The following is a 27,682-nucleotide window of genomic DNA, read 5'->3' on the forward strand; positions in this document are numbered from 1 at the left end:
TTTGGTATCTTCCCCCAGTGGGTAAGATTGGTTCAGTGGCTTGTGTAGGCTTCTTGGTGGAGGGGAGTGGCGCCTGTGTTCTGATGGATGGGGCTGTATCTTGTCTTTCTTATCAGCAGGACCACATCAAGTGGTGTGTTTTGGGGCGTCTGTGAACTTACTATGATTTGGGGCAGCCTCTTTGCTAATGGGTGGGGTTTTGTTCCTGTCTTGCTAGTTGTTTGCCATTGGGCATCCAGCACTGGAGCTTGCTGACCCTTGGGTGGAGCTCGGTCTTACTGTTGAGACAAAGATCTCTGGGTGAGCTCTTGCCAATTGATGTTACTTGGGGCCAGGAGGTCTCAGGTGGTCCAATGTCCTGAACTCGGCTCTCCCACCTCAGAGGCTCAGGCCTGACACCAGGACAGGGAACCAAGACACTGTCAGCCACACAGCTCAGGAAAAAATGGAGAAAATAAATAAATTAATTAATTAATATAAAATTATTAAAAGAAAAATGTTGTTAAAATAAAGAAGTAATAATAATTTTAAAAAGAGAGCAATGACACCAATAAAGAAATCCACCAATGATAACAAGTGCTAAAAACTATACTATGATAAACGTAAAAATCAGTAAAAAGTCAGTCACACACAGCAAACCCCAAGTCTACAGTTGCTCCCAAAGTACACCACCTCAATTTTGGCTTGATTATTTGTATATTCAGGTATTCCACAGATGCAGGGTATGTCAAGTTGATTGTGGGGATTTAATCTGCTGCTCCTGAGACTTGGAGAAATTTCCTTTTCTCTTCTTTGTTCACACAGCTCTTGCTGTTCAGGTTTCATTTTGGCCCCACCTCTGTTTGTAGGTCACCCTCAGACGTCTGTTCACCGCCCAGACAGGAGGGGGTTAAATCAGCAGCTGATTAGGGGGCTCTGGCTCACTCATGCCGGGGGGAGGGAAGGGTACAGTAGTTATAATTAGAATGCGGGGTGAGCCTGCAGTCCAGAGCCCCATGTGAAGTTGCAACAGCCTGAGGTGCACGGTGTGTTCTCCCAGAGAAGTTGTCCCTGGATTACAGGACCCTGGCAGTGGTGGGCTGCACAGGCTTCCGGGCCAGGGTTGTGGATAGTGACCTGTGCTTGCACACAGGATTCTTGGTGGCTGCAGCAGCAGCATTAGCATTTCACGTCCATCTCTGGAGACTGAGCTGATAGCCACGGCTTGCTCCCATCTCTGGAGCTCGTTTAGCCGGTGCTCTGCCTTCTGTGGGTTGACAGAGAAGGAATCCCCTCTCCTCGCACACCCCAAAATCATGGTCTCTTGCCTCTTATGCAGGTCCAGACTTTTTCCCAGACTCCCTCCAGGTTAACTGTGGTGCCCTAGCCCCCTTCAGGCTGTGTTCACGCTGCCAACCCCAGTCCTCTCCCTGGGATCTGACCTCTGAAGCCTGAGCCTCAGCTCCCAGCACCCCCCCCACGGCAGGTGAGCAGACAAGCCTCTCAGGCGGGTGAGTGCTGGTCAGCACCAATCCTCTGTGTGGGAATCTCTCCACTTTGCCCTCAGCACCACTGTTGCTGCGCTCTCCTCCGTGGCTCCAAAGCTTTCTCCCCATCCACCCCTGTCTCCGCCAGTGAAGGAGCTTCCTAGTGTGTGAAAACTTTCCCTCCTTCACAGCTCCCTCCCAGAGGTGCAGGTCCTGTCCCTATTCTTTTGTCTCTGTTTTTTCTTTTTTCTTTTGCCCTACCCAGGTATGTGTGGATTTTGCCTTTTGGGAAATCTGAGGTCTTCTGCCAGCATTCAGTAGGTGTTCTGTAGGAGGTGTTCCACATGTAGATGCATTTTTGATGTATTTGTAGGGAAGAAGGTGATCTCCACATCTTACTCCTCCACCATCTTGAAGGTCCCCCACTTGGATGTATTTAATTGTACTCAACAAACTTTGGATCATTGAATACCTCTTGTGTCATATGATTCTCAGCATTTGGTGGGTGTGTGCAGGGATGGAGAGACGGTGACTGACTGGAAGTTTTAATATAAAGTTCTGATAATTATGGATATGTCCGGAGAAGTTTATTGCTCCCACAATTAAGGCAAAACTCAGAGAAAAATTTATATGGCAATGGCTGGAGCTCAGGGTAGTGCTGCTTTTCTCCATTCTGAAGGCTTATTAGCACTTTAAAAAAAAATGTGAATATCTGGGTGGATTTTGTATATTTTTAATTCACATCATACACCAGAAGTCTTCAAACTTTGAGAATCATAAAATTTACCTGGAAGCATGTGAGAATGCAGATAGCTTGGTCTTATACTTAGATTTTCTTTTAATAGATCTAGGTGGGGCCTAGAGATCTAATTTTTAATAAGTACTGTCTAGGTGATTCTTATGCGGGTGGTCCTGAATTTTGCATTCCAAAAGCTTGCTTAGCAGACAATTCCCACTCCAATGTAGAAACTGGACAAATTTAAAGCATTTAATAAAACTCTATTGGGCATCCTGATACTGTGCTAGGATTCAGGGATATAAAGTTAAATATAGCTAGTAGAGGGAGAGTATAAACACATACATGCACAAATGCACACACACCCCATACATACTGTAATATAGAATTATGTTCATCAAATATGTGTGTAAGAAAGTCACAGACCCAGAAGTAGGGAAAGTAAACTTGAAAAAACGTGAGGGCTAAGTCTTGAGATAAACTTTGCCTGGTTTTCAGTTTTGTTTGACACGTGCACTAAAGGAGCTGTGTACTCAGTGAGGTGGGAAAAGTTTTTCTTCTTCTATTTTTGAGACTTCTTTCAAAATAATGAGTGCATCCACGAGGTCTTCAGGGACTTTAAAAGTAATAAATAAACCTAGTTTCAATCCATTCTCTGAACTAGGGTCTCTGAGAATGAGCCAGCTGTGAATTTAAAGCTACATTGGGGAAAATAGCTAACCACATGTAAAGATAAGCGTGGGCTTTAGGGGCAAATGACCTTTTGTTTTCAGAGGCTCTTCTCTCTGAATTTTCAGTCTAGGTTAATGACAGTGCCAATCAAGGACTTTCAGTTCCTTGAATGGTGAAGGGTAACACCCATAGAAAGTTATAAATATTATGAGGTTATTTTATGACTCATCACAACTTAGTTCTTATTACTCATAACTTCACAAGAAGGACAAATACAGAGCTCGATCCTTTGCAATATTAATCTTAATATTTTTAAATTATTTCCAGAATATCAACCTTTAGCATCATGAAATAGGACTCTATAATGGAGACGCTATTATAATATTGAATGACTGCAGGATTATTTACAAAGCCTAAAAAGAACAGGTTAATAATAATTTTGCTTTTAATAATAACATTTTATAGGTGGGGAATAAAAATGTTAAGGCAGATTCCCGATATAGTGTCTGACAAAAATGAATATTCATATGCCAGCTTCAAAGGCAGTAGAGGTTGCTTCTTGTTCCCCTGTGGAAGGTAGAGCCTCTTCTTGCTCAGTTTTGGTTACTGTTCAGTCTAGTCTCAGCAAATGAGACTAGGGATGCAAGTTTCTTTGTAGTTGGGGTGGAAAGGATGTAGTAATATCCAGGCTGCCCCATCCTCCCAGCCATCGTCTGTGATGCCTCAATTTTCTCTGGCACTTTTGGTACCAGTGAGCAACCTCTTTCAGGAAGGAGGCCTCCCACCACACACTATTCATGTTGGCAGGAATACCCTATAGAGTTCTGGCTCACCGTGGGGTAGAAGTCTCACAAAATACGCTGGTGTGGGGGGTTGGCTAAAATGGTGGCAACGGAAGAGGGTGCCATATTCTCAATGACATCAGAAGAGATGAGGAAAGTAAAGAAATTCATGGATGAAAAGCAGGTAGAGAGTTGAGAATATTGGAGAAGGAAAAAGTGAAGGAAGTAGAGGAGGAGATGAAGTATCCATGGAGAGAGGAGAGAAGGTGGTGAAGGAAAATTAAGTGGTAGAGATGAAGGAGGGGACAAGGGCCTGGCCCCTGAATGTGATATCTTCAGAGACTTTCTTGAGTCTGGATTTAGGGACAGTGAATGTTCAGGCTGACAGCGTCTTCCTTCAATTGGAGCCCAAGTTTGGGCAAATGCAGTGGTACGTGGGTGAGGGTACAAGATTCATCAACCAAAAATATGGATGTGGACATTTGGAACAATCCACATCCAACAGTCATGCTTAAGGGCCACAATGTAGATTTGCTGAGGTTCATATTAATTAGGAATAAAGGAGTTCAGATAACCCAGGACAATCTACAACTTCAAGGTAATCTTTTGAGCAAACTCCTACTGCAGAAACAAGGTGATTATTAAAGAATATGAGATCAGAGCTTCTGGACAAGTGACATTTTTTTCCATTCCAAACATATGGTCAGGAGTCCTTCATCTGCAGGAGCAAGGCATCACCTGTAACTTTTTCACCTAGTTCTCAGACCATAGCCTCTCAGGATCTGACAAGATTGTTCTTATTAAAGGAAAAATGTGGCCCAACTCCTACAATACCACCTGCTATGTGAAGGGAAATCAGATTACTTTCAGAGGGCAGCCCAGGGACACACTCAAGCCTATTTGGGTACTAGTGTGGTTAACTCCTACTTCTGGAAATTATCCCTGCTCCAGGGTATTTTTAATTACCTTCCACTTATTGTTACACCTGTGCTTGGCCAACAGTGATGTTTACATGCTGGCGTTTCTGCACCTTGGCTCCTCTGGACTGCCAGTGCTCTCAACTTCAATAATGTAGCTTTTATGGCCATAGCCATCACTTTGTTTAAGCCAAGAAAATGATGCTAAAGACTGCACTGCTTTCATCTACATTGCTTGAGCATTTGTTTTTGTCAGGGCCTTCCTACTTGCTTTTGATATATGTACTCATGAGTCATATTTGAAGAGAGCAAGTTTATCTTCAAGAAACACAACCTCAACAACAATAAAAACCTGGGTTCATGCTTGCTGTCTGTGGCAAACTGTTCATCTTCAAGTAGGTCCAGTGGATGTTCCATAGCCCTATCATCTCTGCTTGGCTACTGCCATCTGGATTTTCATATTTGACCAGGAGCCTATTTCACCGACCCAGCTGCCGAGTACCTGGAAAAACAGGAATATAAACAGCAGAGATCTGCTGAATATGTATGAAATAAAGGGGGAAATGTAAAAGGTCTCTAAATTTACCCAAGTATACAGTTTTTCCTGGTCTTCTGCTACTTACAAGTTTTCATGAAGGCCTGTGCCATGCTCTACCTTTTTCTGGCCAGCCTTTTGGATAATCTATGTCCATACCACCAACAATCCTCTTGTCTGGTTTCTAGTCATCAAGTACCTCCAGAACTGTTTTGTGGACTCAGGGTGCCTGCCAATCATTAGAAAACTCCTCTACTATACCCCTCTCCTTGTCACTCAGGAATTGAACCTAATATAAGACAGGTGATTGGGCTGGCAGGTGTGACCCAATCCTCACAGCAAGCACAAATATGGTATCCTTTCTGAAAATCAAGTGTTCTTATCCACAATGACCTCATCATGCCCAGGTGACCAGGTGCTCTGTGAAATGCTAGAAGGGTAAAAGAAGACATTTTTCATTTTTAGGCTTACATCATATTCCAACACCTCTCTTCTCTCTCCTTCCCACCTCCATTTCTTTTTTAAAGACTCTAGAGGCCAAAACCAGAAAGCAGAACAAGTAGAAAAGCAGACTTTTTTTTTGATAAATCAATGCATTTAATATAAAATGGGCTCATAAAAATATAAAAGATAAGTAAATGTAAAGCATAATTTAGGAATTATTTGTAAGTATGGTATAAAAATCCAGAATCCATAAAGGAAAAAAGTGGTACATTTGTCAGTAAAAATTCTAAAATATGTGTGTAACAAAAGTATCATTACAAAGTCAAAAGACCAACAAAACAAGACAAAAAAAAATGCAAATCTCATGACGGAAAAAGGCCTTAGTATACAAATAATTCTTACAAATCTCTTAGAAAAATGCCAATCAAAAAATTTGGAAAGTTGGTTCAAAACTAGAATTATAAATGAACAACAAAAAAGGAAGACCCTCAAACTCAAAACTAAGAAAATTAAAATGGGAAACCATTTTTAGCTGATCCATTTGGCAAAGATTTGTTTTTTTGTTTGTTTTTGTATTCTTGAATTTTATTTTATTTATTTATTTTTATACAGCAGGTTCTTATTAGTTATCTATTTTATACATATTAGTGTATATATGTCAATCTCAATCTCCCAATTCGTCCCACAACCACCTCCACCACCCCTGCTTTCCCCCCTTGGTGTCCATATGCTTCTTCTCTGCATCTGTGTCTCTATTTCTACCTTGCAAACCAGTTCGTGTGTACCATTTTTCTAGATTCCACATAAATGTGTTAATATACGATATTTGTTTTTTCCTTTCTGACTTACTTCACTCTGTATGACAGTCTCTAGGTCCATCCATGTCTCTGCAAATGACCCAATTTCGTTCTTTTTATGGCTGAATAGTATTCCATTGTATATATGTACCACATCTTCTTTATTCATTCATTTGTCAATGGGCATTTAGGTTGCTTCCATGACCTAGCTATTGTAAATAGTGCTGCAAAGAACATTGGGATGCATCTGTCCTTCTGAAGTATGGTTTTCTCTGGGTACATGCACAGTAGTGGAATTGCGGGTCATATGGTAATTCTATTTTTAGTTTTTTAAGGAACCTCCATATTGTTCTCCATAGTGGCAGTATCAGTTTACATTCCCACCAACAGTGCAAGAGTGTTCCCTTTTCTCCACACCCTCTCCAGCATTTCTTGTTTTTAGATTTTTTGACGATGTCCATTCTAACTGGTTGGATGTGATACCTCATTGTAGTTTTGATTTGCCTTTCTCTAATAATTAGCCTTGTTGATCACCTTTTCACATGCCTGTTGGCCATCTGTATGTCTTCTTTGGAGAAACGTCTACTTAGGTCTTCTGCCCATTTTTTGATTGGGTTGTTTGTTTTTTGATATTGAGCTGCATGAGCTGCTTGTATATTTTGGAGATTAATCCTTTGTCAGTTGCTTCATTTGCAAATATTTTCTCCCTTTCTGAAGGTTGTCTTTTTGTCTTGTTTATGGTTTCCATAGAGTTCCCATTTGTTTATTTTTGTTTATATTTTCATTATTCTAGGAGGAGGATCAAAAAAGATCTTGCTGTGATTTATGTCATAGAGTGTTCTTCCTATGTTTTCCTCTAAGGGTTTTGTAGTGTCCAGTTTTACATTTAGGTCTTTAATCCATTTTGAGTTTGTTTTTGTGTAGGGTGTTAGGGAATGTTCAGATTTCATTCTTTTTTTTTTTTTTTTTTAAACATCTTTATTGAAGTAAAATTGCCTTACAATGGTGTGTTAGCTTCTGCTTTATAACAAAGTTAATCAGTTATACATATACAATATGTTCCCATATCTCTTCCCTCTTGCATCTCCCTCCCTCCCACCCTCCCCATCCCACCCCTCTAGGTGGTCACAAAGCACCGAGCTGATCTCCCTGTGCTATGCGGCTGCTTCCCACTAGCTATCTATTTTACATTTGGTAGTGTATATATGTCCATGACACTCTCTCACCCTGTCAAATCTCACCCCACCCCCTCCCCATATCCTCAAGTCCATTCTCTAGTAGGTCTGTGTCTTTATTCTGTCTTGCCACTAGGTTCTTCATGGCTTTTTTTTCCCCTTAGATTCCGTATATATGTGTTAGCATACTGTATTTGTTTTTCTCTTTCTGACTTACTTCACTCTGTATGACAGACTCTAACTCCATCCACCTCATTACAAATACCTCCATTTCATTTCTTTTTATGGCTGAGTAATATTCCACTGTATATATGTGCCACATCTTCTTTATCCATTCATCTGTCGATGGACATTTAGGTTGCTTCCATGTCCTGGCTATTGTAAATAGAGCTGCAATGAACATTTTGGTACATGACTCTTTTTGACCTATGGTTTTCTCAGGGTATATGCCCAGTAGTGGGATTGCTGGATTGTATGGTAGTTCTATTTGTAGTTTTTTAAGGAACCTCCATACTGTTCTCCATAGTGGCTGTATCAATTTACATTCCCACCAACAGTGCAAGAGAGTTCCCTTTCCTCCACACCCTCTCCAGCATTTATTGTTTCTAGATTTTTTGATGATGGCCATTCTGACCGGTGTGAGATGATATCTCATTGTAGTTTTGATTTGCATTTCTCTAATGATTAATGATGTTGAGCATTCTTTCATGTGTCTGTTGGCCATCTGTATATCTTCTTTGGAGAAATGTCTATTTAGGTCTTCTGCCCATTTTTGGATTGGGTTGTTCGTTTTTTTGTTATTGAGCTGCATGAGCTGCTTGTAAATCTTGGAGATTAATCCTTTGTCAGTTGCTTCATTTGCAAATATTTTCTCCCATTCTGATGGTTGTCTTTTGGTCTTGTTTATGGTTTCCTTTGCTGTGCAAAAGCTTTTAAGTTTCATTAGGTCCCATTTGTTTATTTGTGTTCTTATTTCCATTTCTCTGGGAGCTGGGTCAAAAAGAATCTTGCTGTGATGTATGTCATAGAATGTTCTGCCTATGTTTTCCTCTAAGAGTTTGATAGTGTCTGGTCTTACACTTAGGTCTTTAATCCATTTTGAGTTTATTTTTGTGCATGGTGTCAGGGAGTGTTCTAATTTCACACTTTTACATGTATCTGTCCAATTTTCCCAGCACCACTTATTGAAGAGGCTGTCTTTTCTCCACTGTATATGCTTGCCTCCTTTATCAAAGATAAGGTGACCATATGTGCGTGGGTTTATCTCTGGGCTTTCTATCCTGTTCCATTGATCTATATTTCTGTTTTTGTGCCAGTACCAAACTGTCTTGATTACTGTAGCTTTGTAATATAGTCTGAAGTCAGGGAGCCTGATTCCCCCAGCTCCATTTTTCGTTCTCAAGATTGCTTTGGCTATTCGGGGTCTTTTGTGTTTCCATACAAATTGTGAAATTTTTTGTTCTAGTTCTGTGAAAAATGCCAGTGGTAGTTTGATAGGGATTGCATTGAATCTGTAGATTGCTTTGGGTAGTAGAGTCATTTTCACAATGTTGATTCTTCCAATCCAGGAACATGGTATATCTTTCCATCTATTTGTATCATCTTTAATTTCTTTCATCAGTGTCTTATAATTTTCTGCATACAGGTCTTTTGTCTCCTTAGGTAGGTTTATTCCTAGATATTTTATTCTTTTTGTTGCAATGGTAAACGGGAGTGTTTTCTTAATTTCACTTTCAGATTTTTCGTCATTAGTGTATAGAAATGCAAGAGATTTCTGTGCATTAATTTTGTATCCTGCTACTTTACCAAATTCATTGATTAGCTCTAGGAGTTTTCTGGTAGCATCTTTAGGATTCTCTATGTATAGTATCATGTCATCTGCAAACAGTGACAGCTTTACTTCTTCTTTTCCGATTTGGATTCCTTTTATTTCTTTGTCTTCTCTGATTGCTGTGGCTAACACTTCCAAAACTATGTTGAATAATAGTGGTGAGAGTGGGCAACCTTGTCTTGTTCCTGATCTTAGTGGAAATGGTTTCAGTTTTTCACCATTGAGGACAATGTTGGCTGTGGGTTTGTCATATATGGCCTTTATTATGTTGAGGAAAGTTCCCTCTATGCCTACTTTCTGCAGGGCTTTTATCATAAATGGGTGTTGAATTTTGTCGAAAGCTTTCTCTGCATCTATTGAGATGATCATATGGTTTTTCTCCTTCAATTTGTTAATATGGTGTATCACATTGATTGATTTACGTATATTGAAGAATCCTTGCATTCCTGGGATAAACCCCACTTGATCATGGTGTATGATCCTTTTAATGTGCTGTTGGATTCTGTTTGCGAGTATTTTGTTGAGGATTTTTGCATCTATGTTCATCAGTGATATTGGCCTGTAGTTTTCTTTCTTTGTGACATCTTTGTCTGGTTTTGGTATCAGGGTGATGGTGGCCTCGTAGAATGAGTTGGGGAGTGTTCCTCCCTCTGCAATATTTTGGAAGAGTTTGAGAAGGATAAGTGTTAGCTCTTCTCTAAATGTTTGATAGAATTCACCTGTGAAGCCATCTGGTCCTGGGCTTTTGTTTGTTGGAAGGTTTTTAATCACAGTTTCAATTTCAGTGCTTGTGATTGGTCTGTTCATATTTTCTATTTCTTCCTGGTTCAGTCTCGGCAGTTTGTGCATTTCTAAGAATCTGTCCATTTCTTCCAGGTTGTCCATTTTATTGGCGTAGAGTTGCTTGTAGTAATCTCTCATGATCTTTTGTATTTCTGCAGTGTCAGTGGTTACTTCTCCTTTTTCATTTCTAATTCTATTGATTTGAGTCTTCTCCCTTTTTCTCTTGATGAGTCTGGCTAGTGGTTTATCAATTTTGTTTATCTTCTAAAAAAACCAGCTTTTAGTTTTATTGATTTTTGCTATTGTTTCCTTCATTTCTTTTTCATTTATTTCTGACCTGATCTTTATAATTTCTTTCCTTCTGCTAGCTTTGGGATTTTTTTGTTCTTCTTTCTCTAATTGCTTTAGGTGCAAGGTTAGGTTGTTTATTCGAGATGTTTCCTGTTTCTTGAGGTAGGCTTGTATTGCTATAAACTTCCCTCTTAGCACTGCTTTTGCTGCGTCCCATAGGTTTTGGGTCGTCGTATCTCCATTGTCATTTGTTTCTAGGTATTTTTTGATTTCCCCTTTGATTTCTTCAGTGATCACTTCATTATTAAGTAGTGTATTGTGTAGCCTCCATGTGTTTGTATTTTTTACAGATCTTTTCCTGTAATTGATATCTAGTCTCATAGCGTTGTGGTCGGAAAAGATACTTGATACGATTTCAATTTTCTTAAATTTACCAAGGCTTGATTTGTGACCCAAGATATGATCTATCCTGGAGAATGTTCCATGCGCACTTGAGAAAAATGTGTATTGTGTTGTTTTTGGGTGGAATGTCCTATAAATATCAATTAAGTCCATCTTGTTTAATGTATCATTTAAAGCTTGTGTTTCCTTATTTATTTTCATTTTGGATGATCTGTCCATTGATGAAAGTGGGGTGTTAAAGTCCCCTACTATGATTGTGTTGCTGTCAATTTCCCCTTTTATGGCTGTTAGTATTTGCCTTATGTATTGAGGTGCTCCTATGTTGGGTGCATAAATATTTACAATTGTTATACCTTCCTCTTGGATCGATCCCTTAATCATTATATAGTGTCCTTCTTTGTCTCTTATAATAGTCTTTATTTTAAAGTCTATTTTGTCTGATATGAGAATTGCTACTCCAGCTTTCTTTTGATTTCCATTTGCATGGAATATCTTTTTCCATCCCCTCACTTTCAGTCTGTATGTGTCTCTAGGTCTGAAGTGGGTCTCTTGTAGACAGCATATATATGGGTCTTGTTTTTGTATCCATTCAGCCAGTCTGTGTCTTTTGGTGGGAGCATTTAATCCATTTACATTCAAGGTAATTATCGATATGTATGTTCCCATTCCCATTTTCTTAAATGTTTTGGGTTTGTTATTGTAGGTGTTTTCCTTCTCTTGTGTTTCTTGCCTCAAGAAGTTCCTTTAGCGTTTGTTGTAAAGCTGGTTTGGTGGTGCTGAACTCTCTCAGCTTTTGCTTGTCTGTAAAGGTTTTAATTTCTCCATCAAATCTGAATGAGATCCTTGCTGGGTAGAGTAACCTTGGTTGTAGGTTTTTCTCCTTCATCACTTTAAGTATATCCTGCCACTCTCTTCTGGCTTGCAGAGTTTCTGCTGAAAGATCAGATGTTAACCTTATGGGGATTCCCTTGTGTGTTATTTGTTGTTTTTCCCTTGCTGCTTTTAATATGTTTTCTTTATATTTAATTTTTGACAGTTTGATTAATATGTGTCTTGGCGTGTTTCTCCTTGGGTTTATCCTGTATGGGACTCTCTGTGCTTCCTGGACTTGATTAACTATTTCCTTTCCCATATTAGGGAAGTTTTCAACTATAATCTCTTCAAATATTTTCTCAGTCCCTTTCTTTTTCTCTTCTTCTTCTGGGACCCCTATAATTCGAATGTTGGTGCGTTTAATGTTGTCCCAGAGGTCTCTGAGACTGTCCTCAGTTCTTTTCATTCTTTTTTCTTTATCCTGCTCTGCAGTAGTTATTTCCACCATTTTATCTTCCAGGTAACTTATCCGTTCTTCTGCCTCAGTTATTCTGCTATTGATCCCATCTAGAGTATTTTTAATTTCATTTACTGTGTTTTTCATCGTTGCTTGGTTCCTCTTTAGTTCTTCTACGTCCTTGTTAAATGTTTCTTGCATTTTGTCTATTCTATTTCCAAGATTTTGGATCATCCTTACTATCATTATTCTGAATTCTTTTTCAGGTAGACTACCTATTTCCTCTTCATTTGTTAGGTCTGGTGTGTTTTGACCCTGCTCCTTCATCTGCTGTGTGTTTTTCTGTCGTCTCATTTTGCTTATCTTACTGTATTTGGGGTCTCCTTTTCACAGGCTGCAGGTTCGTAGTTCCCGTTGTTTTTGGTATCTGTCCCCAGTGGGTAAGGTTGGTTCAGTGGGTTGTGTAGGCTTCCTGGTGGAGGGGACTATTGCCTGTGTTCTGGTGGATGAGGTTGAATCTTGTCTTTCTGGTGGGCACGTCCACGTCTGGTGGTGTGTTTTGGGGTGTCTGTGGCCTTATGATTCTAGGCAGCCTCCCTGCTAATGGATGGGGCTCTGTTCCTGTCTTGCTAGTTGTTTGGCATAGGGTGTCCAGCCCTGTAGCTTGCTGGTCGTTGAGTGAAGCTGGGTCTTGATGTTGAGATGGAGATCTTTGAGAGATTTTTGCCGTTTGGTATTACGTGGAGCTGGTAGGTCTCTTGTGGACCAGTGTCCTGAAGTTGGCTCTCCCACCTCAGAGGCACAGCCCTGATGCCTGGCTGGAGCACCAAGAGCCTTTCATCCACACAGCTCAGAATATAAGGGAGAAAAAAATAGAAAGATAAAAAGAGGATAAAATAAAATAAAATAAAGCTATTATAATAAAAAATAAGAAAAAAAATTATTAAGAGTAAATATATTCAGAAAAAAATTTTTTTTTAATTTTTAGAAATAGATTTATTAATTTTTTATAGTAAAAAATAAGAAAAAGATTTTGAAGAAAAAAATTTATTTAGAAAAAAAATTTTAATTTTTTAAAATAAAAAATATGAAAAAACTTATTAAAAAAGTTTTTAATTTCTAAAAATAGAAAATACGGAAAAAAATATTAAGAAAGCATATATTAGGAAAAAAAATTTTTTTTAAGTAAAAAAAAAAAAAATGGACGGACCTAACCCTAGGACTGATGGTGAAAGCAAAGCTATACAGACAAAATCTCACCCAGAAGCATACATATATACACTCACAAAAAAAGGAAAAGGGGAAATTAATATATCCTGCTCCTAAAGTCCACCTTTTGAATTTGGGATGATTCGTTGTCTATTCAGGTATTCAACAGATGCAGGCACATCAAGTTGTTTGTGGAGCTTTAATCCGCTGCTTCTGAGGCTGCTGGGGGAGATTTCCCTTTCTCTTCTTTGTTCGTACAGCTCCCAGCGTTCAGCTTTGGATTTGGACCCGCCTCTGCATGTACGTTGCCTGAGGGCGTCCGTTCCTCGCCCAGACAGAACGGGGTTAAAGGAGCAGCTGCTTCGGGGGCTCTGGCTCACTCAGGCCGGGGGAGGGAGCGGCACGGAGGAGGCGGGGCGAGCCTGCGGCGTCAGAGGCGTCGTGACGTTGCAGCAGCCTGAGGCGCGCCGTGTGTTCTCCCGGGGAAGTTGTCCCTGGATCACGGGAGCCTGGCAGTGGCGAGCTGCACCGGCTCCCAGGAGGGGCGGTGTGGAGAGTGACCTGGGCTCGCACACAGGCTTCTTGGTGGCAGCAGCAGCAGCCTTAGCATTTCCTACCAGTATCTGGGGTCCGCGCTGTTAGCCGCGGCTTGCGCCCGCCTCTGGAGTTCGTCTAGGCGGCGCTCTGAATCCCCTCTCCTTGCGCGCCGCGAAACAAAGAGGCAAGAAAAAGTCTCTTGCCTCTTCGGCGGCTGCAGACCTCCTCTCCAGCTCCCTCCCGGCTCGCCGCGGCACGCCAACCCCTTCAGGCTGTGTTCACGCCGCCAACCCCAGTCCTCTCCCTGCGATCCGACCGAAGCCCGCACCTCAGCTCCCAGCCCCGCCTGCCCCAGCGGGTGAGCAGACAAGCCTCTCGGGCTGGTGAGCGCTGCTCGGCGCTGAGCCTCTGTGCGGGAATCTCTCCGTTTTTCCCTCTGCGCCCCTGTTGCTGTGGGATCCGCGCTGATAGCCGCGTGGCTCGCACCCGTCTCTGGACCTCGCCCAGGCAGCGCTCTGAATCCCCTCTCCTTGCGCGCCGTGAAACAAAGAGGCAAGAAAAAGTCTCTTGCCTCTTCGGCAGCTGCAGACTTTTTCCCGGACTCCCTCCCGGCTAGCACCAAAGCCCGAGCCTCAGCTCCCAGCCCCCGCCCGCCCCGGCGAGTGAGCAGATAAGCCTCTCGGGCTGGTGAGTGCTGGTTGGCGCCAAGCCTCTGTGCGGGAGTCTCTCCGCTTTGCCCTCCGCACCCCTGTGGCTGCGCTCTCCTCCGTGGCTCCGAAGCTTCCCCCCTCTGCCACCCGCAGTCTCTGCCCGCAAAGGGGCTTCCTAGTGCCTGGAAACCTTTCCTCCTTCACAGCTCCCTCCCACTGGTGCAGGTCCCGTCCCTATTCTTTTGTCTCTGTTATTTCTTTTTTCTTTTACCCTACCCAAGTACGTGGGGATTTTCTTGCCTTTTGGGAGGTGTGATGTCTTCTGCCAGCGTTCAGTGGGTGTTCTGTAGGAGCAGTTCCATGTGTAGATGTATTTCTGCTGTATCTGTGGGAAGGAAGGTGATCTCTGCGTCTTACTCTTCCGCCATCTTCCAGATTTCATTCTTTTACATGTAGCTGTACAGTTTTCCTAACACCAATTATTGAAGAGACTGTCTTTTCTCCATTGTATATTTTTGCATCCTTTGTCATAGACTAGTTGACCATATGTGCGTGGGTTTATTTCTGGGCTTTCTATCCTTTTCCATTGATCTATATTTCTGTTTTTGTGACAGTACCATGTTGTCTTGATTTGTAGCTAGTATAAAGGTACTATACTAACTTTGTAGTATAATCTGAAGTCAGGGATTCCTCCAGCTCCGTTTTATTCCCTCAAGATTGCTTTGGCTATTCGGGGTCTTTTATGTATCCATACAAATTAAAAATTTTTTATTTCTAGTTCCGTAAACAATGCCATTGGTTATTTGATAGGGATTGCATTGAATCTGTAGATTGCTTTGGGTAGTATGGTCATTTTCACAATATTCATTCTTCCAGTCCAAGAACATGGTATGTCACTTCATTTGTTGGTATCATCTTTGATTTCTTTCGTCAGTGTCTTATAGTTTTCTGCATACAGGTCTTTTACCTCCTTAGATAGATTTATTCCTACGTATTTTATTCTTTTTGTTGCAATGGTAAATGGGAGTGTTTCCTTAATTTCTCTTTCAGATTTTTCATCATTAGTGTATAGGAATGCAAGAGATTTCTGTGCATTAATTTTCTATCCTGCAGCTTTACCAAATTCATTGATTAGCTCTAGTAGTTTTCTGGTGGCATCTTTAGGATTTTCTACGTATAGTATCATGTCATCTGCAGACAGTGACAGTTTTACTTCTTCTTTTCCAATTTGTGTTCCTTTTATTTCTTTTTCTTCTCTGATTGCCATAGCTAGGACTTCCAAAACTTTGTTGAATGATAGTGGTGAGAGTGGACATCCTTGTCTTGTTCCTGATCCTAGAGGAAATGTTTTCAGTTTTTCACCATTGAGAACAATGTTGGCTGTGGATTTGTCATATAATGCCTTTATTATATTGAGGTAGGTTCCCTCTATACCCACTTTCTGGAGAGTTTTTATCATAAATAGGTGATGAATTTTGTCAAAAGCTTTTTAGGCATCTATTGAGATGATCATATGGTTTTTATTCTCCAATTTGTTAAAATGGTGTATCACATTGATTGGTTTGCATATATTGAAGAATCCTTGCATCCCTGAGATAAATCCCACTTGATCATGGTGTATGATCCTTTTAATGTGTTGGATTTTGTTTGCTACTAGTTTTTTGAGGATTTTTGCATCTATATTCATCAGTGAGATTGGTCTGTAATTTTCTTTTTTTGCAGTATCTTTTTCTGGTTTTGGTATCAGGGTGTTGGTGGCCTCATACAATGATTTTGGGAGTGTTCCTTCCTCTGAAATTTTTGGAAGAGTTTGAGAAGGATGGGTGTTAACTCTTCTCTGAATGTTTGATAGAATTCGCCTGTGAAGCCATCTGGTCCTGGACTTTTGTTTGTTGGAAGATTTTAAATCACAGTTTCAAGTTCAGTGCTTGCAATTGTTCTGCTCATATTTTCTATTTCTTCCTGGTTCAATCTTGGAAGGTTATGCTTTTCTAAGATCTTTTCCATTTCTTCCAGGTTGTCCATTTTATTTGCATATAGTTGCTTGTAGTAGTCTCTCATGATCCTTTTCATTTCTGCAGTGTCAGTTGTTACCTATCCTTTTTCATTTCTAATTCTGTTGATTTGAGTCTTCTCCCTTGTTTTCCTCATGAGTCTGGCTAATGGTTTATCGATTCCATTTATCTTCTCAATGAACCTTCTTTTAGTTTTATTGATATTTCCTATTGTTTCCTTTATTTCTTTTTCATTTATTTCTGATCTGATCTTTATGATTTCTTTCCTTCTGCTTACTTTGTGTATTTTTTTTCTTCTTTCTCTAACTGCTTTAGGTGTAAGGTTAAGTTGTGTATTTGAGATTTTTCTTGTTTCTTGAGGTAGGATTGTATTGCTATAAACTTTCCTCTTGGAAATGCTTTTGCTGCATCCCATAGGTTTTGGATTGTCATGTTTTTGTTGTCATTTGTCTCTAGGTATTTTTGGATTTCCTCTTTGATTTCTTCAGTGATCTCTTGGTTATTTAGTAATGTATTGTTTAGCCTCCATGTGTTTGTGTTTTTTACGTTTTTTTCATTGTAATTTATTTCTAATCTCATAGCATTGTGGTCAGAAAAAATGCTTGATATGATTTCAGTTTTCTTAAATTTACTGAATCTTGATTTGTGACCCAAGATGTGATCTATCCTGGAGAATGTTTTGTGTGCACTTGAGAAGAAAGAGTAATCTGCTCTTTTCAGGTGGAATGTCCTATAAATATCAATTAAGTCCTTCTGGTATAACGTGTTATTTAAAGCTTGTGTTTCCTTATTTGTTTTCATTTTGGATGATCTGTCCATTGGTATAAGTGAGGTGTTAAAGTCCCCCACGATTATTGTATTACTATCGATTTCCTCTTTTATAGCTATTAGCATTTGCCTTATGTATTGAGGTGCTCCTATGCTGGGTGCATATATATTTATAACTGTTATATATTCTTCTTGGATTGACCCCTTGATCATGTAGTGTCCTTCCTTGTCTCTTGGAACGTACTTTATTTTATAGTCTATTTCATCTGATATGAGTATTGCTACTCCAGCTTTCTTTTGATTGCCATTTGCATGGAATATCTTTTTCCATCCCCTCACTTTTGGTCTCTTTGTGTTCCTAGGTCTGAAGGGGGTCTCTTGTAGACAGCATATATACAGGTCTTTTTTTTTTTGTATCCATTCAGCGAGCTAGTGTTTTTTGGTTGGAGCATTTAATCCATTTACATTTAAGGTAATTATCAATATGTATGTTCCTATTACCATTTTCTTAATTGTTTTGTGTTTGTTTTTGTAGGTCCTTTTCTCCTCTTGTGTTTCCCACTTAGAGAATTTCCTTTAGCATTTGCTGTAGAACTGGTTTTGTGGTTCTGAATCTTCTTAGTTTTTGCTTGTCTGTAAAGCTTTTGATTTCTCCATCAAATCTAAATGAGATCCTTGCTGGGTAGAGTAATCTTGGTTTTCTGTTCTCCCTTTCATCACTTTAAATATATTGTGCCACACCCTTCTGGTTTGTAGAGTTTCTGCTGAGAAATCAGCTGTTAACCTTATGGGAGTTCCCTTGTATGTTATTTATCAGTTTTACCTTGCTGCTTTTAATAATTTTCCTTTGTCTTTAATTTTTGTCAATTTGATTAGAATGTGTCTTGGCATGTTTCTCCTTGGGTTTATCCTGCCTGAGACTCTCTGTGCTTCCTGGCCTTGGGTGGCTATTTCCTTTCCCATGTTATGGAATTTTTCCACTATAGTCTCTTCAAATATTTTCTCAGGTCCTTTCTCTCTGTCTTCTCCTTCTGGGACCCCTATAATGCGAATGTGGTGTGTTTAATATTGTTCCAGAGGTCTTTTAGTCTGTCTTCATTTCTTTTCATTCTTTTTTATTTATTCTGTTCCACAGCAGTGATTTTCACCATTCTGTGTTCCAGGTCACTTATCTGGTCTTCTGCCTCAGTTATTCTGCTATTGAGTCCTTTTAGTGTATTTTTCATTTCAGTTATTGTACTGTTCATCTCTGTTTGTTTGTTCTTTGATTCTTCTAGGTCTTTGTTAAACATTCCTTGCATCTTCTTGATCTTTGCTTCCATTCTTTTTCTGAGGTCCTACGTCATCTTCACTATCATTACTCTGAATATTTTTTCTGGAAAGTTGCCTATCTCCACTTCATTTAGTTGTTTTTCTGGGGTTTTATCTTGTTCCTTCATTTGGTACCTAGTCCTCTGCCTTTTCATTTTGTCTATCTTTCTTTGAATGTGGTTTTCATTCCACAGGCTGCTGGATTGTTGTTCTTCTTGCTCCTGTTGTCTGCCCTCTGCTGGATGAGGCTATCTAAGAGGCTTGTGCAAGCCTCCTGATGGTAGGAACTGGTGGTAGGTATAGCTTGGTGTTTCTGTGGTGGATAGAACTCAGTAAAACTTTAATCCACTTGTCTGCTGATGGATGGGACTGAGTTCCCTTCCTGCTGGTTGTTTGGCCTGAGGCAACCCAGTACTGGAGGCTACAGGATCTTTGGTGGGGCTAATGGTGGACTACGGGTGGTCTCATGCCAAGGAGTACTTCCCAGAACTTCTGCTGCCTGTGTCCTTGTCCCTGTGGTGAGCCACAGCTGCTCCTCACCTCTGCAGGAGACCCTCCTACACTAGCAGATAGGTTTGCTTCAGTCTCCTATGGCATCACTGCTCCTTCCCCCTGGATCCTGATGTGCACACTACTTTGTGTGTGCCCTCCAAGAATGGAGTGTCTGTTTCCTGCAGTCCTCTTGAAGTCCTGCAATAAAATCCCGCTAGCCTTCAGAGTTTGATTCTCTGGGAATTCCTCCTCCCATTGCCCAACGCCCAGGTTGGGAAGCCTGATGTGGGGCTCAGATCCTTCACTCCAGTGGGTGGACTTCTGTGGTATAATTGTTCTCCAGTTTGTGAGTCACCCACCCAGCGGTTATGGGATTTGATTTTGTTTTGATTGCACCCCTCCTACCATCCCATTGTGGCTTCTCCTTTGTCTTTCGATGTGGGGTACCTTTTTTTGGTGAGTTCCAGTGTCTTACTGTCAATGATTGTTGAGCACTTAGTTGTGATTCCAGTGTTCTCGCAAGAAGGCATGAGCACAAGTCCTTCTACTCTACCATCTTGAACCAATCTAGAAAAGCAGACTTTCTAATTTGTTTCTCCTCTTGATTGTGTCCAGATGAAGAGAGGGAGGCTGTCCAGTAAGGTAGACTGTCAGAGTTCTCTGACTCTTTACTATTATGCCCTCTCCCCAAACTCCCTTTCACAAGTTCTACAAAGTTCAAAGGAAGATAATCCCAGGACTATGGGATGGAAGGACTGAGGTGGTCATGAGTTTCATGGGGCAGAGATTATTTATTGCCCAGTTGTGTGCAGTGTTTTTGTAGGGTAATCCTAGCCCCAGTACCACCCTCACCCTTATTTACAACACACACATTCTTTCTTCCCCACTGTGCCCAAATTTCCAAGAAATTTCCCAGATAATTCTTGAACACTAATCTGGAGGGGAGGGAGAAGAAAACATGAGGATGAGCTTCTATTAGAAAGTATAAATAAATTATTTTAAATAATTAATCTAAAGCTAAAGTAAAGTAAATAAAAAGGGTGAATGCATAACTCTAAGAAGTTTATTTATACCACCTTTATTTCTTGAATAATGTAGGGAGTTTGATTATAAAGTGTTGAGAAGATATACTGAGAGATGAATTCTTTAAAGTTTGATAAAAGCAGGTGTAATAATATGTGGGACAACAGTTGTTACATAATATTTTTAGTATTTAAGCCTCCTCTTTTATGTTCAGAGAAGGATGTAAGGTTTTTCTGACATTTGCATAAGCTCTATCTTCTCCATCTCCAAGTTTAGTTTAGTCATCTTTATTTTTATCTAATGTCATGTAAGAACAGGTTGGAGATACTGAAAATAAATGAGATGCACTATTTTAGATGGTGTCTATTAAAAAAACACTGAGACAATTATAAAGGAATTCAGATCATAGTCAACTTTTTGGACAGTTTTTTGGTAATATGTTTATAATGTCTACTTGTTTAACTTTGTTTTAACTCAAGGAAACAGCCTCAAAAGAAATTTAACTGATATATAATGCTTTCACATTCCCTGCTCCTTTTGAAGCAAAGTTGACATAATTTTGAAGGGAATCCAGTAAAATTTCCACATGTATTCAATTCTGCTAAATTCGTATAGACCTGACTTAGATGAAGGGAGAGGAGAAAAGAATAGAACTTTAATGGAAAGCTGCATTACTAAGGTGTTTCATCCAAGATTTTCAGGTTAAGATACTGAATATATCTACAAGGAAAGAAAAACATCTCAAGGATGTATTACTTGCACTTTACAGACATCTAGTTATTTGAAAATTTCTAAGCGATCACATATTCATTCATGTTCTCATTTGTACTATTCACCAGATATTTCCGACCCTTCTCTGAGCACAAGGTTGGTTGCATTTTCCCATCTCCTTTATGTCAAACATGGTCACGTGACTTGCTTTGACGAATGAATCATGAGAAAAAACCATATACGTCACTTCTGGGAGGAAGCTTTAAGAGAGCTCTTAAGCTCGTGTATAATCAGAACCTCTTTTCTTCTGACATGGCAACGAGCTTCAGATGAGGAGATTCTATTAGCATTGTCCCTGGAGTGAAGAGATGTGGCACAATGTTCCTCTCCTCTACCCCAATCCCCTAACCCCCATGAATATGCAACATGAATCAGAAAAAAACCTTTGCTATTTTAGAGCATTACGATTTGCAGGTTGTATTGTTACTGCAGCATAATCTAGCCTGCCATGATGACAACAACATCTTTTCGAATTTTTTTTTTTTATGGTGGGTGTTTAAGAATAATTGTGAAAATTCCACATCTTAATCTATGGGTTTTTTGCTGTCTATTTCTTACCCAGCTCTTGATCCTATTATTTCTGATAGCTAGTCTGGATTTAAATATTTGGAAACTAAATGTTATGTAATCTTACATGAATGGATTTTAATGTGAATTTCTTATATTTATGTTGTGTACTTAATTTGATTTTTTTTTTTGGTCATTTGTTAACATATTGGTCCATCTTCTCCATACTATTACATTATATATACCTAAGGAGAAAGTACAACATATAACTAACTAATCTTTATATATGCCTAAGGTACAAATTCTAGAAATACACATTTAGTGGTATTCAATAAATTTTTACTGAAATGATAGTGGAGATAATACTGATGAGAAGTTTGATGATGATAGAGACTCCAAGAAAAGATCATGCTCCAGGAACATGCATGTTCAGAGTGACTGGAGAGCAGTTCAATTTATGCAAATAATTTACTGCTTATGTGTTCTAATATTTGAAAATCAGAAGTTAGTTTCAAATTATATAACTAACAGCATTCTAGATGTTTTAATTGTATAGAAATACAAAAGTATGAGATAAATCTGAGGTTTAGCAAAAGACATTGTGTTTTTAGAGGGAAGTGGTAAATGACCACATTTCAGACGTTTGCTATTTGCTGGTTTTCTTCCTCAATGAGAGTTTTTGGTGGAAGTATATTTTAGTATTTAGAATAAAACTTTTGCTGACTCACATTGCATCATCTTTCTGTTCTTACCATACAATTTTAATTTCCATTTTCTGGCCTCAGAAAACAGATCCTGAAGTGAAGATGTGGAACTTCATGATAGGTCTGAGTGTATTTGAATCATTTTTGATGCATATTTCCTGATAAGATTCAGATAATCATTGATAATTTTGGCATCTCTAGTTTCATGAGATTCATAAGCGCTGTCATCACATTCCCTAGATTTGTGCTCACAGAATTTAATGCAGAGAAGCTTTTCAATATTAAAGTGTTAGGATTCATTCACATGAAATGTAATTATTGCTGCTAAATCTTAACTAATAGAATATTTTGTAATTCTTGTTATATTTATGATAGAAGCATCTCCAGTAATTTAGAGGCAATTTTTTCCTACCCAGATCTACATGGCACACAGGTCTACATGGTGCTCATAAAATAAATGGGGCAAATGAGCAACTGATTAGAATAACTGTTATTGTAATCATAGTTAAATATGGTTGATTATTTATTCATTTGATAGTTATTTATTAAATAGCTATATTTAAGACACTATCGTGAGCACTATGAGTACAGACATTAAAAGGACATGATCCCATTCTTAAAGAGCTCACTTTGTAGCTGTGGACACATATTGATTATATATTGATACATATTGATTATAACCTATGATGAAAGCTATAATATAGAGGTGTGCTGTTGAAACAGAGTAGAAGAAAGGATTAGTTTTGCTACTAAGAACTAATGGAGGGACCATGGAGTGATTCACAGAAAAAGTGATATTGGAATTGGACATTTAATGCAATATTTCATCACTTTTCTCTAATTAAAATATTAGAGCTGTTGAACATAATCACCATATCTACCTTGGATAATTAGAAAACTTTCCTCTAGAAATGAGTTGTGCCTAACTTTTATACCATGTTCTATGCTTTGGAATTTTGGAAGTTTTAACCCTTGGTAAATATTGAAAATATTTAACAATCACAATAGCCATTCAAAATGGTTGCTGACATGGTCTGGAAAGACTCTTGACAGTGCCTGTTAACTCTTTAATTGTAAGATTATGGATGGGTTTCTGTGCATGAATTTCTCATCTCTCAAATATAACCAATACTAGTTTCTTCCATTTAGGATATTTGTGAGGATTTAATGAGATAATGCATGTAAAGCAGTTGATGCAATTAATGGTAGAGAGTATGAATTCAAGAAGTGTTATGTGTTATAATTATTAAGAGTAAATAAGAATAGACTAGACAACAAATTACAGATATATCAAAAAGTGTGACACCTGAAACTAACACAACATTGTAAATCAGCTATACTTCAATTAAAAAAATAAAAATAAACACTAAAAAGTGTGGAGTAATTGGGAAAAACTGCAAAAAACTTACTTTCCAGTGAAGGTCTACTTGAAGGTTTGAAGGAGATGAGAGAGTGTCTTTGTAAAAAGTCATTATTTGGAAAATATCCAGGCAAAACAGTGACAATTCTATTTTTGTGAGGGATAATTATTTTATATTCTAGTTTCTGATTTCAATGATCATCTATGGTGTTAATGTTGATGAACAAACAGCTCTGGAGTGACATGTTAGTATTTGACTCTGGCTGTTTGCAAACTCTTTTATGATTATACTCTGTTGTCTAATTGCTTGATTTATTGGTGTTTTGATGATATGTTTTCCAGCAACATTTGTGATTGCAGATAACTATTTCTACTTTGGCTCATTATCATACATTTGCATTTGATTTGTCTGGCTGCTGCAGGTGGAAACAATAGGTGATGCATACTGTGTTGCTGCAGGGCTCCACAGAAAAAGCCTCTGCCATGCTAAACCCATTGCTCTGATGGCCCTGAAGATGATGGAACTTTCTGAAGAGGTGCTGACACCTGATGGAAGACCAATTCAGGTAAGCTTCTCAACAGTTTTGTTTGAGTAGTAATGCACCTTTAACTGAAGAAGGCAAGAAATTCCCTTCTGAATTCTACATACTATAATTTACAGATCTAGATAAGCCAGTTGCTCAAGAAGGAGGGAATACTAGAGATAACTCATAAACCCAGGAAATGAACAAATGGAATATGACCCAAAATAGGAAAAGTTTTGTGGAAGACAAATTACTATGGGGACAAAACAAAAAGAGCTAAAGGATTAAACCAAGGAAGGAACCTGCTGTCAGTGACCAATTCACCAACACCAAGCAACAGTGATGGTGAGAGTCAGTTCTGAGAGATAATCCAAAGAGCAAGAAATAAGAAGCAAGAAATTGGATGACCTGAACAACTTCCTGTGGATAGTGTACAGGTATTCTTATGAAGCCTTAGGCCTCAGGGTTACTTCTGAAATATTTTTTTATGTGTCAGAGCTTGAAGGTTGGAGCCCAAGACTGAGGAAACATCAGAAACTGTGGAAAATGTAGCTTCTCGTGTATTGTACTCTTTTTGGTACTGATAGCTGTCTGAAATCTAGGATCTACCTCTGAGAATGGATGAGGTCACCTAGCTATATTTCTGCAAGCACCTGATAGATCCCAGAAATGTTTTTACTAGGAATCCTTATAAGCCAAAAATCTTGTATTTGGCAAAGTAACCTTGAATTCAAGGCAGCCTTTTTATAACAGTTCATCAACCATGGGTTAAAAAATACAGAAAAAAGCCTCAAAATGTGAATATATTCCTAGTTTGGCACTATGGCAAAGTAGATACTCTGAGTGACCCTTCTGATTAAAATGTAGTGTTAAATAGTTTACAAATAGTAGCTTTTTGAAAGTTACTAAGCATATCACTGAATTCAGGAAAGAGAGAAATGTGTCAATCACATTATATATATAGATAGAACAAAATTTAAGTGGTGAATTTAAGTGCTCTGTCATTAACAGTGATAATAGGAAACACTATCCTTCCATGAAGAAAGTCAACTTCAATTCCCTCTTCAAAGAATTTCCACAGATAAAGTTCTCTGAAAAATGACTGCCTAATACTAAAAACAAAACAAAATAAAACAAAGGGAAAAAATCACACACTCACACAGGAAAACAAAGTACTATGGGTTAAGAACCAGTAGAAACAGGAGATGAGAAAAACAGATCTGGAGTTGTCAAATATCAAAATTATTGGACACAGAATCAAAATGACAATGCTTAAAATAATTAAAGAAATAAAAGAGAAGCTTCACTACCATGTGTAGAATAGACATCTAGTGGGAACCTGCTGTATAGCACAGAGAGCTCAGCTTGGTGTGTTGTGATGACCTAGATGGGTGAGATGGGGCGGGTGGGGGGGTGGGAGGGAGGTCCAAGAGGGAGGGGATATATGTATAAATATAGCTGATTCACTTTGTTGTACAGCAGAAACTAACACAACATTGTAAAGCAATTATACCCTAATTAAAAAAAAAAAAAAAAAAACAAGGCTGGAACAACTAGGTTTGAAAATGAACCAGAGAATTTCTAAGCAATCAACAGAATACCAAAAGAAACAAACAAACAAACAAAAACCAAAAATCGAGCAAACTAAAACAAAAAATCTCTCAGTGGATGAGTTTAGAAGCAAATTAGATACAGCTGAAGAAAGTTCCCATAAGTCCAGAGAATTAAAAATGGGGAAATATGAATAAAAGAATGTAAAATATGTAGGAGACATTATACATTCAGTTGGAATTATCTCCACATGAAGATAATAGAGGGAATGCAAAAAAAAAGCATTTTTTTTCTGGAGTTATTAAAAGACACTAATCAGTTCTCAGACACAGTAATCCTAAAGAATTCTACAAAAGAGAAATCATAAGAATCCAAAAGTATCTCTTTTTTTTTACATTAAGTACATTAAAGTCTTTTTTATTTTTTAAATAATTCCATTTTAATTTATTTTTTGTGTTTCACTTCATTTGTATTTAATTCCATAATATACCTGTGATTTATATAATGGTACATATATATATATATATATATATATATATATATATATATATATATGTGAGGTATAGTTGATTTACAATATTATATTAGTTTCAAGTGTATGACATGGTGATTCAAAATTTTTATAGATTATACTCAATTTATAGTTATTATAAGATATTGGCTATATCCCCTGTGCTGTAAAATATATCCTTATAGCTTATTTATTTTATACATAGTAATTTGTACTTCTTAATCCCCTACCCCTATCTTGCCCCTCCCTTCTTCCTTCTCCCCACTGGTAACCAGTAGTTTGTTTTCTATATCTGTGAGTCTGTTTCTTTTTTGTTATATTCCTTAGTTTGTTTTATTTTTTTAGATTCTACATATAAGTGATAACATACAGTATTTGTCTTTGTCTGACTAATATCATTAAGTATAATACCCTCCAGGTCCATCCATGTTGTAGCAAATGGCAAAATTTCATTCATTTTTATGTCTGAGTAGTATTCTGTAGTATATATATATATATATATCACATCTTCTTTATCCATTCATCTGTTGATGGACACTTAGAATGCTTCCATATCTTGGCAATTGTAAGTAATGCTGCCATGAACATTGGGATGCACGTATCTTTTCAAATAAGGGTTTTTGTTTTCTTCAGCTATATACCCAGGAGTGGAATTGCTGGATCATGTGTTAGTTCTATTTTTAGTTTTTTGAGGACACTCCAAACTGTTTTGCACTGTAACTACACAAATTCACATTTCTGTCAACACTGTACAAGAGTTCCCTTTTCTCCACATCCTCTCCAACATTTGTTATTGTGGTCTTTTTGATGATAGCCATTCTGGCAGGTGTGAAGTAATATCTCATTGCAGTTTTAACTTGCATTTTTCTCATGTCTAGGGATGTTGGGCATCTTTTCATGTGCCTGTTGGTCATCTGTATATCTTCTTTGGAAAAATATCTGTTCAGGTCTTTTGCACATTTTTTAATTAGGTTGCTTATTTTTTTGACATTGAGTTGTATGAGCTGTTTATATATTTTGTTTATATATTTTATATATTAACTGCTTATCAATCATATTACTTGCAAATATTTTCTCCCATTCAGTGGTTGTCTTTTCATTTTGTCCATGGTTTCCTTTGCTGTGCAAAAGTTTTTAACAAAACTAAACATATGTTAATGAGACTGCAGTACTTGAGAGAAAAAGAGAACTTGATAAATGACAGAGGTGACATTCATCAATGGGGAAATAATGGGCTATTCAATAAATGTTTGGGGGCCAATTGGTTATCCATGTAAAGAAAATATATAACTGCATTTCATGTGTCTGCACATAAGTCAGTTCCACGTGGTTAAATATTATAGGCTATAGAATATAATTATAAATTTATAATTAGGAATTTTAAAAAACACCTCACTGTTCTTTATTTATTGATTTTTTTGAAATACAATTGACATACAATATGTTAGTTTCAGGTGTACTACATAATGATTTGAAATTTGCATGCAATATGATATAATTAGAAATTTGACTTAGAGTAGGGAAGAATTTTTTGGAGACTAGGCAGGTCAAAAACTTTCAAACCATAAAGGAAAATGTGGATAACTTTTACTACATTAAAATTAAAACTTTTCTGTTGTCAAAGAACACCTAAAGAGAATAAAAAGTC

The 27,682-nt window shown here is 38.2% G+C and overlaps 1 protein-coding gene and 1 long non-coding RNA gene across 5 annotated transcripts in view; one reads left to right on the forward strand and one right to left on the reverse strand.

Annotated features, from left to right (window-relative positions):
- Positions 1–27,682, forward strand: part of GUCY1A2 (guanylate cyclase 1 soluble subunit alpha 2) — a 432,229-nt gene that overhangs the window by 262,813 nt on the left and 141,734 nt on the right. For 3 of the 4 annotated variants that reach the window (XM_082339920.1, XM_082339921.1, XM_082339922.1), the window contains one exon: positions 23,871–24,014. In XM_082339920.1, coding sequence (XP_082196046.1) covers positions 23,871–24,014 — 144 coding nt within the window. Of the gene's footprint in view, positions 1–23,870; positions 24,015–24,109; positions 25,353–27,682 lie in introns of those variants that run through there. The other variant, XM_082339923.1, reaches the window with a different exon arrangement.
- Positions 1–27,682, reverse strand: part of LOC309604981 — a 159,940-nt gene that overhangs the window by 80,896 nt on the left and 51,362 nt on the right. The gene's annotated exons all lie outside the window — the stretch shown is intronic.

Source organism: Balaenoptera borealis, assembly GCF_965194805.1.
Source record: "Balaenoptera borealis genome assembly, chromosome: 11".
NCBI classification, from domain to species: domain Eukaryota; kingdom Metazoa; phylum Chordata; class Mammalia; order Artiodactyla; family Balaenopteridae; genus Balaenoptera; species Balaenoptera borealis.